This window comes from Gracilinanus agilis, chromosome 1 (genome assembly GCF_016433145.1).
Source record: "Gracilinanus agilis isolate LMUSP501 chromosome 1, AgileGrace, whole genome shotgun sequence".
NCBI classification, from domain to species: domain Eukaryota; kingdom Metazoa; phylum Chordata; class Mammalia; order Didelphimorphia; family Didelphidae; genus Gracilinanus; species Gracilinanus agilis.
This window is the reverse complement of record NC_058130.1, coordinates 733,748,604-733,765,196: the sequence shown is the minus strand read 5'-3', so window position 1 is coordinate 733,765,196 and position 16,593 is coordinate 733,748,604. Positions and strand designations below refer to the sequence as shown.

Here is a 16,593-nt window from a genome sequence, read left to right as displayed (position 1 = left end):
AAGAAAGGAAGGAAGGAAAAGAAAGAAGGAAAGGAAGGAAGAGAAAGAAGGAAAGAAGGAAAGAAAGGAAGGAAGGAAAAGAGAGAGAGAGAAAGAAGGAAAGAAAGAAAGAGTGGGAGGGAGGAAAGAAGGAAGAAAGAAAAGCTTATAGAAGCAGAGCAGCCTTATACATTAAGAAAATACACTTGTATGAGGGAATCCAGGGACTAGAATGGAGCCAAGATTGGTTGAGAGTATTCAGGTAAAGATCAACAGAGACAGAAATAGAAAGGATATTTCCATCAATCAGACAGACCATAGTCACAGAGAAGAAATAGACAGAGACTGAGGGAACCAATGATAAACCAAAGTACAGAGATAGAGTACAGTTGGAGACTTCACTTATCTGGACATCAGCTGGAGTTTTCTCTTTCCAAAGGAAAATAGCTAATAATTTCTTTAACTTGCCTTAATAATCATTTTGTCCTTCAAAAAGTGGAGGAATTAACAGGGGGTTTTATTTTTCTGGATCTGAACTAGGAGACTATTAGAGAGGAAATAATTGGAACGTGTTGGGGGAAAGTGAGCCCTCCAGATTGAGATCTATAATAAAGAAGGCTATGGCTGCCAAGTATAATCTGACCTGTCCCCCCATATTTGAAGAGAGCAGATTTCAAAAAGTTTAGAAAAAAAGAACCCCTTTAATGAAACACTTTTTCTTTTCTCAGTAGAGTTGGTAGACTGTGGAAATATTTAATATGGTGCCATATAGATTGGCTGATTCCCTAAACTGTTTTTCTCTTTTATATAAAGGTAGGAGCTGGGGAATATATAAGGTGTAAAAACAAAACAGTAAAATATTAAATATTAATACACTGAAAAAAACCAAACCTCTTTAAGCCCTTTGATTTCCAGGGACTCAGAACAGACTTCTTAACTTAGGCTATGTGCACCAATTCCTGGGGCTCTACGGGGGGGGGGGGGGGAAAAACCCAACATCCTTGTTTTCAATAACTTCTCTTTGAAATTGAGCAATCTTTCAAATATCAATGTAGGCAAACTATAGTAGCATCAGCCTTCCTCAAGCTGCCCCAGGGATCCATGAGGCACACACACACACACACACACACACACACACACATCTTTTTTTAAAATTAAAATTGATAAGACTAGAATCCAACCAGAGAAGATAACCGAGGCAGGACAGGAAGTTCTCAAGTGAAAATCTAAAAACAAAAGAGAAACAATCCAATTTAAGAAGAAAAGAGGGAGTTGTTTAAAGAGCTCCAGGCAGACACAATAGAAACTTGCCAACCAGCTTTCATAAAAGAAGAGTACAAAAAGATAGGAGCAAGGTCAGGTGGCTGAGAATGGGGGCAATAGTTTGATAAAAGTAGTGGGAGGATAAGGAAGATGGGAAAGAAAAGTCGACTGGATTCTTTTGGAGCTGTTTGAGATAAGGGGAGAAGATTCAGAAGAGAGTTAGGGGTGCTACATGGAATGGATGGGATGCTAATAGTAGTGGAGAAAGTATAGCACTGGTCAACTTTAATTTTTCTTTGTTTTCTCTGCCAGGGAAAATGATCTTTGGGATTAGAAAATAAAGAGCAATGATGGCTAATGAAGGGATTGCTTCTTAAGACAAATGGGGACACTGCAAAAGATCACCTAGCTTCAAAACTCTTGGTTTAAGGGTTAGGGTATTGTTAGGGTCAGGAAGACTTGGGGAAAAGGATTTATAGGATCAGAAGATTTAGGGGCAGAGGATTATAGGATTTGACTATTTAGGGAGTCCTGAATCAAAGGGTTTAGAAGTGACTTCAGAAGTCATCTCCTGGAGGCAACTAGGTGGTTCAATGGATTGAGAGCCAGGCCTAGAGATAGGAGGTCCTAGATTAAAATGTGACTTCAGACACTTCCCCTAGCGGTATGACCCTGGGCAAGTCATTTAACTCCCATTGCCCAGCTTATTGCTCATCTACTTTGGAACCAATACACAGTGTTGATTCTAAGATGGAAGGGAAGGGTTTAAAAATAAAGAAGTTCTTTATGACCTGAGAAACCATCTAGTTCAACCACCTCCTCTTAAAAGTGAGAAAACTGAGTTCCAAGGTCCCAGCAGAAGTAAGCAGTCAAGCTGGTGTCCAGTCCTGGGCCTTCTGACTCAGAACTTCTGCTACCCCACGAGGCCACCAGACCCACACTCGCATTCCTCCTGGGAACTGAAAAGTTTGATTGCCAGTGGAGTTGCTGAGTGGGAAGAACGAAGGAGGTGCTGCTGGACTAGAGAAGGAGAAATGTTTCCATTTTCAAAAAAAAAAGCTACAGACTGAGGAGCTTCTCTGATTTTGTACAAAACTCTAGAATATATTATGAGTGATGTGTTCAGTGGACACCTAGAAAAGGAAGAGGGCAGTTAGATGGTGCAATGGAAAGAGTGCCAGGCCTAGACTCATGGTTGTGAGTTCAAGTCCAGCCTGAGACATTTAGTAGTTTGTGACCCTGGGCAAGTCATTTAACTCCATTGGCCTCAGTTTCCTCACCTGTAAAATGAGCTGGAGAAGGAAATAGCAAACCACTCCAGTATCTTTGCCAAGAAAACCCCAAACAAGATCACAAATAGTTGGACACGACTGAAAAATGACTGAAAACACACACACACAGAGAAAAGGAAGCACTGACGCTCCAGTGGCAGCACGATTTTCTCAAGAGCCGGCCTTGCCAGACTCATCTCATTTTGTGTTTTGACTAGGTTATTCACTTTATAGACACCCAGAATACCATTGGCACAGATGACCCTGATTTTAGCCAAACATTTGAGCCTCACATCCTGTTCCTGTGAACAAAATATCACGTGGTAGACGTCCCAGCACGGGGGGATTCAGAGCTAGCCGAGTGGTCTGCTGTCAATAGTTCTCATTAATAACTTGATGTCCACTTGGAGGGTAGTCTTTAGTGGAGTGCCCTGGGGCTCCGTCCTTCATCCAAATTCATGATAAAGGCATAGACATTTTGCTCAAGCAATTTGCAGATGATGTAGGATCAAAACAGATAGAGACAACATCACATCGCTGAACCTCGGATGGAAAAGATGACAACAGGCTGCAACAGAAGGGTGAACTTAAAAAGATAAAATCTAATAGAGATAAATGTAAAGTTTTATACCTAAGTTTAGACAAAATAAAATTTACAAGTACAAAATTAAGAAGGCTTGACTAGATAGCAGGACATCTGAAAAAGAGCTGGTGGTTTTAGTGGACTCCAAGTTCAATGTGAGTCCGCAGTGTGATATAGCTGCCAAAAACCCAGAAGAAAACATCAGTGCTATTAGGCTACAATGAGAGAGGCAGAGGCTACAGGGTGAGAGAGGTGATGGTGCTGCTGCTCTCTGAACTGGTCAGGTAACAGCTGAAATATTTTATTCTAGTCTGGATGTCTCATTTTAGGAAAGATGTTGGTGAACTGGAGAGTGTCCAAAGAAAAGTTGGCCGCAGTAGTGAAAGCTAACGAACTTGTATCTTAGGAGGATTGTTCCTGTTGTTCAGTTGTTTCTGGCATGTTTGACTCTTCGTGACCCCCTTTTGGCATGATGCTGGAGTGCTTCTCTAACTTATTTTACAGATAAGGAAACCGAGACAAATAGGGTAAAGTGACTTGTCCAGGGTCACATAGCTAGTAAGTGTTTGAAACTGTATTTGAACCCAAAAAGAAGAGTCTTCCAGACTCTAGGCCCAGCCACCCAATGGGATTAAAAGGATGAGGTGATAGCAATGGGTTTGTTTATCCTAGGAAAAAGAGAAGATTTTTGGAGAATCAACATAGTAGCCATTCTCAAGTATTTGAAGGACTGGTGTGTGGAAGAGCGATTAGACTTGTTGTAGACGTGGAATCTAGAACCCCCCCAAACTTGTAGCCTAAAAAGATTTCATGACCTCCAGTTTATTTAGCTTAAAGGTGAAAGCCCCAGGTTTGACCTTGCCACATGAGAGTTCCTCCCTGAAGGAGAGTCCAACTTCACTAGTCTCAGACTAACAATAGACCTTATTTGAGCTTGAGTGGGGCTGGTCATTCCCATCAGGGCCAAGCCCAAGCCTTGACTCTTCTTGTCTCCAGAAGCCTTCACACCCTCCCTCCAAAGGGAACCTTCACCTTCAATTTAGAGACTGGTGCCTGCCTGTTGCCCTAGTCACTCTCCCTCCCTCAGGGAGGAACTCTCATGTAACAAGGTCAAACCTGGGGCTTTGGGGCTTGACCAAAGAGAGGTCATTTAGGTTTGCTGTCAGGGACCAACTTCTTTACAATTAGAACTAACCAGAAGTGGAATGGGGTGTCGGGGTAGAGGGTGGGAATGAATCATCTTCAGTGTTGTTGTTGAGTTATTTCAGTAGTGTCTGACTCTTTATGATCCCATTTGGGGCTTTTGTGACAAAAATCCTGAAATGATTTGCTCTTTCCTTCTTCAGCTCATTTTGTAGATGAGGGAACTGAGGCAAATGGGGTTAAATGACTTCCCCCAGGGTCACATAGCTAGTGAGTGTCTAAGATCAGATTGGAATTCATGAAAGATGAATCTTCCTGACTCCAGGTGTGGGGCTGTATCCACTGTGACACCTAGCTGTCCCATCTTCAATAGAATTCTTCTAGAAATTAGAGGATAACTTATTGGGCACATTATAGAGGGCATTCTGGTCTTGTCTAGTATCTGAGGCCCCTTCTCGCGCTATGATTTTATGATCCACCTGAAGCCCCCAACTTTCATTTCCCCTCTTATGAGAAGACTTTGCCTTTTCCTTTCTGAAGTTGGCACCAACTACAAGGAGCCCCCTTATCTCCAGTCCTTCAAACCTGAAAATCTCTTTCTTAGAAGATATGATCCTTTTCTTCTCCAAGGCTAATGTTGCTATTTGTGCTGGTGATTTTATCTTCGGTCCTCCCTCCTCTCCTTCTTATCCTCTTATCTTATCCTTTTTTTCTTCTCATTTCCTCCCTTCTCTCTCTCTCTCTTTCTCTCTCTCTTTCTCTCATTATCTCTTCCTTTCTCTCTCTCTTTCATTATCTCTTTCTTTCTCTCTCTCATTATCTCTTTCTTTCTCTGTCTCTGTCTCTGTCCTCCCACTCCTCTCTCTTCACATCTCCTCTACCGCCTATAGACTTAGCATTCTCTTATCTTTAAATTCTTATCTCGGCCCTACTGTTTCCTGTAATTATCATCTAGTGTCTCCTCCTCTTATTGCTAGCTTCTGGAAAGAATAGTTTATACTTTCTGCCTCTTCTTCCTTATCACCCATTCACTCCTCAACCCTGGGCATTCTGGCTTCCCACCCCTACCTTGCTACTGACATTTTTTTACCCAGAGATCACCAATAACCAATGACTAATTGTGTCGGCCATTGGGTTTTTCTTAATCTTCATCTTCCTTGATCCATTTATAGGTTTTAACATTTTTGATGAACTCCCACTCTTCCTTCTGTGGTTTTCAATATGTTCCTTTTTCTTGGTTTTTCTTCTACTGGTTTGACTGTGCCTTCTTGGTTTCCTTTCTGTCCTCTTCTTCCTGCCCCATGACTGTGGGTAACCACTATAACTCTGACTCTTTCCCAGGCTATTTATCTTGATAACACTTGACTCCCATAGGTTCAACTATCACCTCCACACAGATGACACCCAGCTCAAATCTCTCCACTTGAACTCCCACCCTTTGTCTGCAGATGCTGGTTGGACAGCTGACTGAGTGTCCTGCCAACACCTCAAATTCAGCAGATCCTAAACAGGACTCTTCTTATCTTTTAAGCTGTTCTTTATCTAAATATCCTTTTTTGTTTTGATGGTACTATCATTTTTCTTGTTGTACAGGCTGTAAACCTTGGTCACGTTTGAATATTTCCTCTCCCTTTCATCCCACATGTGAGTCCTATTAGATGTACCTCCACAGCATCTTCTGTTCAGTTCTTCTCCCCCTTATCTCCACCCACATCGCCAAAACCCTAGCTCCCCTCCTTTTCTTTTTTGGCTTGGACAATTCCAATGGCCTCCTAGATCTGGTCTCCCAGGCTCCATTTTTTTCCTCACTTATACATCTCTCCTTCATGCAGCTTCAAAACTAATTTTCCTAATGCAGATGTCTGATTTTGTTGTTCCTCTGGATTTCTATATTATAGTTGTTGTTGCTGGTCCTTTATTTTCCAAGGGGACCAATGATATCACTGGATTATGTCTTTTTTTAGATATTTTATTTTAAATTTTTAAATTTTATTTGTTTAATTAATCAATTTAGAATATTTTTCCATGGTTACATAATTCCTGTTCTTTCCCTCCCCTCCTCCCTCCCCCATCCTGGAGCTGATGAGCAGTTCCACTGAGTTTTACATGTATCATTATTCAAAACCATTTCCATAATATTACTATTTGCAATAGAGTGATCAATTAGTCAACATATCCCATCGAACCATATGATTGATCATATGTTTTTCTTCTGTGTTTCTACTCCCACAGTTCTTTCTCTGGATGTGGATAGTGTTCTTTCTCATAAGTCCCTCAGAAATGTCCTGGATCCTTGCATTGCTGCTAGTAGAAAAGTCTATTACATTTGATTGTGTCACAGTGTAACAGTCTCTGTGTACAATGTTCTCCTGGTTCTGCTCCTTTCACTCTGCATCAATTCCTGGAGGTCTTTCCAGTTCACATGGAATTCCTCCAGTTCATTATTCCTTTCAGCATAATAATATTCCATCACCATCAGATACCATAATTTTTTTTTTGCCACTACAAAGAGTGTGGCTATAAATATTTTTGTGCATGTATTTTTCCTTATTATCTCTTTGGGGTACAAACCCAGCAGTGGTATAGCTGGATCAAAGGGCAGGCATTCTTTTAAAGCCCTTTGTGCATAGTTCCAAATTGCCTTCCAGAATGGTTTGATCAATTCACAATTCCACCAGCAATGTATGTGTCCCAATTTTGCCACATCCCCTCCAACATTTATTATTTTCCTTTGCTGTCATATTGGCCAATTTGCTAGGTGTGAGGTGGTATCTCAGAGTTGTTTTGATTTGCATTTCTCTAATTATGAGAGATTTAGAACACTTTTTCATGTGTTTATTGATAGTTTTGATTTCTTTACCTGAAAACTGCCTATTCATGTCCCTTGCCCATTTGTCAGTTGGGGAATGGCTTGATTTTTTTGTACAATTGATTTAGCTCCTTATAAATTTGATAAATTAGACCTTTGTCAGAGGTTTTTGTTATAAAGATTTTTTCCCAATTTGTTGCTTTTCTTCTAATTTTTGGTTGCATTGGTTTTGTTTGTACAGAACCTTTTAAACTTAATGTAATCAAAATTATTCGTTTTGCTTTTTGTAATATTCTTTATCTCTTGCTTGGTCTTAAATTCTTTCCTTTCCCATAGATCTGACAGGTACACTATTCTATGTTTACCTAATTTACTTATAATTTTCTTCTTTATATTTAAGTCATTTACCTATTCTGAATTTATCTTGGTATAGGGTGTGAGATGTTGATCTAAACCCAATTTCTTCCATACCATTTTCCAATTTTCCTAGCAGTTTTGGTCAAATAGAGGGTTCTTGTCCCAAAAGCTGGGATCTTTGGGTTTATCGAACACTAACACTATTTTGCTGAGGCCATTTACTTCAAGTTTATTCCATTGATCCTCCTTTCTATCTGTCTCTTAGCCAGTACCATATTGTTTTGATGATCCAGGATCATGTCTTGATTTGTTCACAAATTGGATTTAAGTGAGGCATCTTGTACAAAGTCACCAGTCCCCTCTCTCCCAGAGTTAGCAAAGCCCATATAGTAGGTGCTTAGTAAATACTGATTTATTGATTGAGAGAAAATACAAAATCCCAGCCTGGCACTTAAGGCCTTCCATAATCTGGTTCTATTTTTTGGGGAAAAAAACCCCAACTTAAAAACATGATGAACTTAATAGTCATCCACATTTCCTTTTATAAAGAAGAGGAAGAGGGTTGAAACTATGAGTCTACCATGTACAGTTTTTATTTTAAAATATAGATCAACCTTAACATAGTAATGCCAACACTGCACTTCATGTCCGTGTCCCCTTCTGCTCTTTACATGTTTCATCCCTGCTCATTGTTTCCTCTCTTCATCCTCATTCTCCTCCTTCTTAGTCTCCTTCTCTTCCCCTTCCTCCCCCTCCATCCCTTCTCCCCATCTACTTTTTTCTTTCTAGACTTATTACATTCTATCCCCTTTCGTGTACTTGATATCAGCTGTGTTAAAGTTCAACGGTACTTTAAAATCTTATTATCTTTTATTTTCCCATCACCTTCATTTCTGTATACATACCTCCCCAATGAGTCTCCACTCATAAAGATTTTTTATCAAAAGAGGAAAAAAAAAGTTGAGCAAAGCCAACCAGCTCATCAGCTGAGTCTGACAATATATATTATACTTTATACCCTGTCCTTCTGCTTCTGCAAAGAAGGGCATGGGGAGTATTTTCTCATTATTAAAGTGGATTTGGACTCTTTGGGGTTTCTTCCTCATTGTATTGTCATCATGTCAATTGTTTCTTGGTTTTGCTTTCTTCGTGCCAAATCAGTTTGTATCCGTTCCCATGCATCCCTGAATTCTTGGTATTCATCATTTCTTATAACAAAGCAATATTCCATTCCATTCATGTACCACAACTGCAAGGATGAATTATATTCTTGGGTCCTGAAAAAATGAGCAGATACGATGGCTGAAACACTTCCAGTGATATTTGAAAAATTATAGGAATCAGGAGAGGCACCACATGACTAAAGAAAGACTAGTGTCCCAGTTTTCAAAAAAGGAAAGAGAACCATCTGCAAACCATAGGCCAATGAGTTTGACTTCAATTCTTAAGAAAATTCTAGAGTGTTTTTTTAGAGAGATACATGGGGACTATTTAAAAAGGGAAGTAGTGATTGCAAAGAGTCAGCATGGTGGTTTTGTCAGGAATAGGTAATGCCAGACTAACCTTATTTCCTTTTTTGATGGAATTATTAAACAAGTCCATGAGGGAAAATCATATGGATATAGTTTTCCGAGATTTTTGCCTTTAAAGCATCACATACAATTCTTATGGAGAAGATGGAGACACATAGATTAGACAATAATAGAATTCAGTTAGAATCAGGCCTAGTTGAATGGTGTGAAAAATAAAAATTAATCTTGGAGACTTCATATTAGATTTATAAGTATTTATTAGTAAAGAGAAAAAGAGAGAAAGAAGGTATTACCAACCTGACTACTCAAAGTTTCTGGCTGTATTGCCGCTGCTTCATCAGGTCCTAAATTCCCAACTGGCCCTTTACAGTTGGTGGCAAGGGGGCCCAACTTAAACACATGGTCAGGCCGGACAAATTAAGGACTGCCAAGGAGCCAGAAAATGCCCAGACTCAAAGAGATAGTTGTTGATGGTTTAGTATCAACATGGCAAGAAATCTCCAATAGAGAGGAGAGCCCCAGGGATCAGTGCTTGGATTTCTGCTGCTTAATGGTTTTACCAATTATTTAGATAAAGGCATGGATGACTTCAAGCTACAAGGAATATATATAGGGATATAGGCAGTAAATGATAGAATCAGGATTCATTTTGACAGTCTAGGAAATTAGGCTGAATCTAATAAGATGAAATTCCATAGGTATAAATGTAAAGTATGGTACTTTTGAACCAAGAAATAAACTTCACAGGTATAAATGGGAGATTCATGGTTAGACAACAGTTGCTCTGAAAAAGATCTTGGGGTTTTAGTGGACTGCAAGTTCAATACGAATCAGCAGTGTAATATGGGGGGCAAAGAAGGTAAACAGGCTCAGGCTGCGTGAATAGAAACCTCGCTTCTTACAACAGAGAGGGCGTAGATCCAATGTCCTCTATCCTGTTCAGACCCAATGTGGGGAATTGTGTTTAAGTTTGGGTAACAGGTTTAACAAGGACATTGACAAACTGGAGTGTCCAGAGAAGGGTTGTCAGGACAGTTATGGTCTTGAGTCCATGACATATGAGGATTTGTTGAAGAACTGGGCACGTATGGCCTGGAAAGACTCAGGGAGAGCAGACTAGTGCATGTCAAGTATTTTAATGGCCATCATGTAGCAAAGGGCATTGGCCTCAGATGGCAGAAATAGGACCAATGGGTGGTGGCTGTCAGAGGTAAATTTAGGCTTCATGTCAGGAAACATTTCTTAAAATTTAGGGCTGTCCAAGAGTAGAATGGGTTGCCTTGAAAGGTGATAAGTTTCCTCTCCTTAGAGTTCTTCCAGCAAAGGCTGGATAGTCACTTGTCGTTTATGTCAAAATGGGGATTTCTTTTATGTATAAGTTGGACTATTTGACCAATGAGGACCTTTCCAATGCTTCAGTTTTGTAATTCAATATCAGTTTAGGGGTTTCCCAACAGAAGGACATCCTCTTTGTTTCCAATTCTTTGTAATTAATTTTTAAACCCATACCTTCTGTTTTAGAGTCAATACTGTGTATTGGTTCTAAGGCAGAAGAGTGGTAAGGGCTAGGCAGTCAAGGTTGTGACTTGCCCAGGGTCACCCAACTAGGAAATGTCTGAGGCCACATTTGAACCCAGGACTTCCTGCCTCGCTCTTAATCCATTGAGCCACCTAGCTGCCCCCTTCTCCCCATTTCCAGTTCTTTTTGACCAAACAAAAATGCCTCTTTGGTTCTTTTGATGTATTTCAACCTCTTTGACCTCCTTAATTTATGCCTGGCAGCATAAACTCTTAAGTCAAAGAGTATGATCACTGTGGGCATGCTCCTCATATAATTCTAAATTATTTCACAGAATAGATGGACTAATTCCCAGCTTCATCAACAGTGTATTATTGGGGGCAGCTAAGTAGCTCAGTAGACTGAAAACTAGGCCTGGAGTTAAGAGGTCCTGGGTTCAAATCTGGTCTCAGACATTTCCTAGCTGTGTGACGCTGGGTGAATCACTTAACTCCCATTGCCTAGGCCTTACCACTCTTCTGCCTCAGATTAGTATTGATTCTAGGACAGATGATAAAGGTTAAGAAACAAACAAACAAACAAACAAAAACCAATGTATCAGTGTGCCTGCCTTTCCATAGTCCTGCCAACAACAACCATTTCTATCTTTGATCATCTTTTGTTTGAGTGTAAGGTGGGACTTCAGAGTGATTGATTTGTGTTTCTTTTCTCACTAGTGATTTGGATCAGTCTTTCATGTACTAATTATTTGTAATTCTTCTTTGAGGATTTGTTTGAATTATGCCCTTTGAAAACTTAACCACTGGGAATGAGAAGGGGGGAAAGGGAAGAAACATTCTTATAACCCTTACTATGTGCTAAGCATTGTACTAAGTAAGCCCTTATACACATATTCTCTCATTTGATCCTCCTGACAACCTGGGAGCTAGGTGCTATTATTATCCCCATTTTACATTGGAAGAAACTGAGGCAAAAAGAGATGAATCGACTTGCCCAAGATCACACTGCTAGTTAACTGTCTGATCCTGGATTTGAACTCAGCTTTCCTGACTCCAGGCCTCGTGCTCTATCCTTTATACCACTTAGCTGTCTCTTGGCTCTAGGTTTTATAGATTTATGTTAATTCTTTACCTATCTTGGGTAGCAGGTCCTCAGGAGCAATATGGAACAAGAGGAAGATGCTAACAAAAACATTTGCATTAAAAAAATAAACCGAAAAGCAAAAGGATTTTTAAAAGGTATTATTGTCATTAGTAATAAGTCTCCTTGTGCCCCTCCTAGGTAGAGGGGAAGACAAAGAAGGCAGCCGAGACCCTGCGTCGCTGCGTGGAGAAGTACAACACAGCCCGGGGGGACTTTGAGCGGAAGATGCTGGAGTCGGCTCTGGTATGGAAGCCCGGGAGGGAGGGCCGGTGGGCCGGGGGCCATGCTCCAGTGAGTGACCTCCGGCAATAAATCCTCGGGCCCTGTGGGCTTCCCTCCACTTCCCCTCAGCCGTCCATCCTTGTGACTTTGGCCAGTGAGAGCTCCCAGGCAAGCACTCAGAGTGGGGCTCCAGGCTGGGCTGTGTGGGAGACCCAGGGATGGACGAGGTTTGGGTCCTCCCTCCCCAGAGCTCCCAGCTAGCACACCGACTCCAAGACCCTCCATTCTAAAAGGGAATTTGCTTCCTTGGGGTCCCAGGATTGCACCTGGCAGAGACGGTCCCCTCCAAGCCCCCCATTTTTACAGAGAGAAATGAAGAGACTTGTCCAAGGCCACACTGCTAATGAAGCCCAGGGTTGGGCTTCCTCTCTTTTATCAGTGTGCCTGGGAGCAAACTTCTCGTCCTGAGATCTCTCCCAGCCTGGCCACTTGAGATCCCACTAGCCGTAGGATGTCGGGGAGAGGGGAGAGCTGGGAGGCTGGCTACAGGACAGGGAATCTGAGCAGGGCCTGGAAGAGCGTTGTGGTTCAGGCAGCGGACACAGAGAGCAAAAGCATTTTTAGGCTTTTTTAGGGAATGGTTTGAGCCAAATCTCGGTGCCCAGAAAGTGTGTGATCCGGTGGGGGGGTGGGGGGCCTGGGGCTGGGGTGGGGATGTTGAATCATCTAGTCTGGAGTTTGGTTAGAGAATAGAATACTTGAAGCAGGAGAATGGGGAGCTGAGGGGCTTCGAATGCCAAGCCTTCCTCTGATGGGCTCTGGGGAGCCTGGCCTGAGGCCTGGTAAGAGCTGGGTGTTAGGAACATGATCCTTCTGGTCGACAGGGGCCTCCTCTGAACCCTGATTCAGGGCCTGGGGGGAGTTTCCTAGGAGGAAAGGGGCTCTGCCAAGCAGGCCCCCTAAGACCTTTCTCCTGTGGGTGGGCAGCGCTTCCAGGCCATCGAGGAGACCCACCTGCGGCACATGAAGGGGATCCTGGGAGCGTATGCTCACTCTGTGGAAGACACCCACGTGCAGATTGGGCAGGTGAGGCCAAGCCCCGGGGGGAGGAGAGCAGGCGGACACCAGCCCCAGCCTGCAGACCGTTCTCAAAAGGGGAAGAAAATGAGCCAGGGCTCTGCTAGGAGGAGAGAACGTGGGCTCAGCCCCTAGAAAGGGGCCTGGGCGGAGCGATGCTGCTAGAGCTGGGCTCCCCCGGCCACCATCCACCATCTCCCCTCTTTCCTCCCCTCATGCCCCGGCGTATCCTCAGGTGCATGAAGAATTCAAGCAGAACGTGGAGAACGTCAGCGTGGAAACCCTGGTGAGGAAGTTTGCCGAGAATAAGGGAACGGGCCGGGAGAAGCCAGGTGAGCGGCGGCACCCTGCTGGTCATGTTCTCCGTTCAGTCAAGCTTGAAATATGCCGTTTGTTGGGCGGGGGACCCACTGGGCAGTGTGAAAAGGTGCAGACTTGCTGAATGACCTGCAAAAGCTTCCTGGAGGAGCTAGTATATTCAGAGCCAGAAGGACCCTTAGAACGTCAGAGCAGAAGAGGACCCCAGAATGACAAAGGATGTCAAACTGGGAGAGCCCTCAGAGCAGAGAATGTCAGAGCTGGGAGGGTCCTTAGAACAGAGAATGTCAGAGCTGGGAGAGACCTTAGAACAGGGAATGTCAGAGCTGGGAGGGTCCTTAGAACAGAGAATGTCAGAGCTGGGAGGGACCTTAGAACAGAGAATGTCAGAGCTGGGAGGGTCCTTAGAACAGAGAATGTCAGAGCTGGGAGAGACCTTAGAACAGAGAATGCCAGAGCTGGGAGGGTCCTTAGAACAGAGAATGTCAGAGCTGGGAGAGACCTTAGAACCCAGAATGCCAGAGCTGGGAGGGTCCTTAGAACAGAGAATGTCAGAGCTGGGAGAGACCTTAGAACAGAGAATGCCAGAGCTGGGAGGGTCCTTAGAACAGAGAATGTCAGAGCTGGGAGAGACCTTAGAACAGAGAATGTCAGAGCTGGGAGGGAGCTTAGAACAGAGAATGTCAGAGCTGGGAGGATCCTTAGAGCAGAGAATGTCGAATCTTAGAGGACCTTTAAAAACAAAATATCAGCATTGGGCAGAGCCATATAGAATAGGAGCTTTCAGTCTACTAAGATCTCCAGATCTTTTACAGATGAGTAGTTGTTAGCAAGCTATGCCTTCCTCATATCCTACTTGTAAAGTCGATTTTTAAAAAGAGGTAGATAAATGGCTCAGTGGATAGAGAACCAGGTCTGGAGACACAAGGTTCTGGCTTCAAATCTGGCCTCAGACACTTCCTAACTGTTTGACCTTGGGCAAGTCACAAGTCACTTAACTCCAATTGCCGCCTACCCCTTACTGCTCTTCTTTAGAACTAATACTTAGTATTGATTCTAAGATGGAAGGTAAGGATTAAAAAGAAAGAAAGAATATATGAATACTTTCTAGCTGTGTGACTCTGGACAAGTCACTTAACCCCTTTACCACTTTTCTGCCTTGGAACCAATACTTAATATTGATTCTAAAACAGCAGGTAAGGGTTAAAAAAACAAACAAACAAAACTCATGACTTTATATTTATCTCTTTAAATCTTATCTTAGTAGATTCAGCCTAATGTTCTACTCTGACAGGATCTTTTTGGCCCCTGATTTTTGCCATCCAACATGTTGGACTATTCTTCTCATCTTTGTGTCATCTGAAAATTTGGCAAGCACTTATCACTCTTAATCGCCAATACTAGAGTAAGTACAGCCACCTCCAGATGCTTGGACCACTACTCTAGAGTCTTTCTTCCAAGCTGATGTTGAAACATTAATGAGTTCAGCCATTCACCCAGTGTATTCCACTGAATTGTACCATCTTACATCTCTCCATCTTTTTTTTTTTTAAACCTTTGCCTTAACTAAGAATTGATTCTAAGAGAGAAGAGCAGGAAGGGCTAGGCAGTGGAGGTTAAGTGACTTGCTCAGGGTCACCCAGCTGGGAAGTGTCTGAGGCCGGATTTGAACCTAGGACCTCCCGTCTCTAGGCCTGGCTCTCAATCCACTGAGCTACCCAGCTGCCTGGTTCCTTGATTTTTGAAGGCTGAAATTGGCATTACCAAGGGAAGGGAACAAGTATTTATTAAGTGCTTACCATGTGCCAAGCACTGTGCTAAACACTTTATGGTTATTATTTCATTTGATACAATAATGCTGTGAGGTAGGTGCTCTTATGATCACTGTTACAGTTGAGGAAACTGAGGCAGGCAGAGGTTAAATGAGGCTGGATTTGAATTCAGGTCTTGCTGTTATACTTGTGGGGGAGAGGGAGGGAGGGAAGAAGGGAGAGAGAGGGAGAGAGAGAGGGAGAGAGAGGTAGAGAAAGAGAGAGAGAGAGAGAGAGAGAGAGAGAGAGAGAGAGAGGAGAGAGAGGAGAGAGAGAGAGAATGAGGGAATATGCTTATCTTGACAGTTGAAATCACTGTGATGACCAGAGTGCCAGGCTTGTGATCTCATATATTTGTTCTCTCTGCTCACATGATCTGTGATAATACTCTGATGAGACTATGTTTTCCTTTCTTCCCTCCATTGATGTTTACCCAAATGCTGTCTGCTGCATTTCTTTCTCCCCTCTGATTTCTTTCCATGAGTCTATCTTCTTTTTAAATTTTATTTTTAAAGATATTTTATTTTACCAATTATACATAAAAACAATTTTCCACATACGTTTTCTGAAATCATATGATCCAAATTGTCTCCTTCCCTCCCTTTTCTCCCCCTTCCCAGAACTGGTAAGCAATTTGATCTGGGTTATACATGTTATCTTGCAAAACTTACTTCCATATTGTTCATTGTTGTAAGAGAATACTCAAATAAAACCAAGACCCCAAAATAAAAATCCAAATAAACTAAAGTGAAAAACTGTATGCTTTGATTTGCATTCTGACTTCCATAGTTCTTTCCCTGGAGGTGGATAGCATTTTTTTTGGTCACAAGTCCCTCAAAATTGTCCTGGATCATCTTATTGCTGAGAGTAGCTAAGTCTTTCTCAGTTGATCATTCCACAGTATTGCTGTTCTTGTGTGCAGTGTTCTCCTGGTTCTGCTTATTTCACTCTGCTTCAGTTCATGAAGGTCTTTCCAGCTCTTTCTGAAATCTTCCCGTTCATCATTTCTTATAGCACAACAATATTCCATCATTATCATTTCCCAATTTGTTCAGCCATTGATGGACATCCCTTTAATTTCCAATTCTTTGTGACCACAAAAAGAGCAACTAGAAATATTTTTGTATAGGCAGGTCCTTTCCAAACCCTTTTTTATGATCTCTTTGAGATACAGACCTAGTAGTAGTACACTGCATAAACGGGTGTGCATTGTTTTAAAGTCCTTTGAGCATGGTTCCAAATTGTCCTCCATATAGTTGGATCAGTTCACAATTCTACCAGCAATGCATTGGTGACCCATTTTTGCCACATCCCCTTCAACATTTGTCACTTTCCTTTACTGTTATATTGGCAAGATGGTACCTCAGAGTTGTTCTGATTTGCATTTCTCTAATCAAGAGGGATTTAGAACATTTTTTCATATGATTATTAATAGATTTGATTTCTTCATCTGAAAATTGTTTATTCTTATCCTTTCACCATTTGTCAATTGGGGAATGCTTGAATTCTTATAAATTTGACTTAGCTCTTTATATATTTGGGAAATGAGACCTTTATCTGAGAAAT

The 16,593-nt window shown here is 42.0% G+C and overlaps 1 protein-coding gene across 1 annotated transcript in view; it reads left to right on the top strand.

Annotated features, from left to right (window-relative positions):
• Positions 1–16,593, top strand: part of FCHO1 (FCH and mu domain containing endocytic adaptor 1) — a 47,687-nt gene that overhangs the window by 10,494 nt on the left and 20,600 nt on the right. Inside the window, exons 6-8 of the mRNA XM_044685361.1 lie at positions 11,738–11,842; positions 12,809–12,907; positions 13,134–13,230. Of these exons, the coding sequence (XP_044541296.1) occupies positions 11,738–11,842; positions 12,809–12,907; positions 13,134–13,230 (301 nt within the window). The remainder of the gene's footprint in view (positions 1–11,737; positions 11,843–12,808; positions 12,908–13,133; positions 13,231–16,593) is intronic.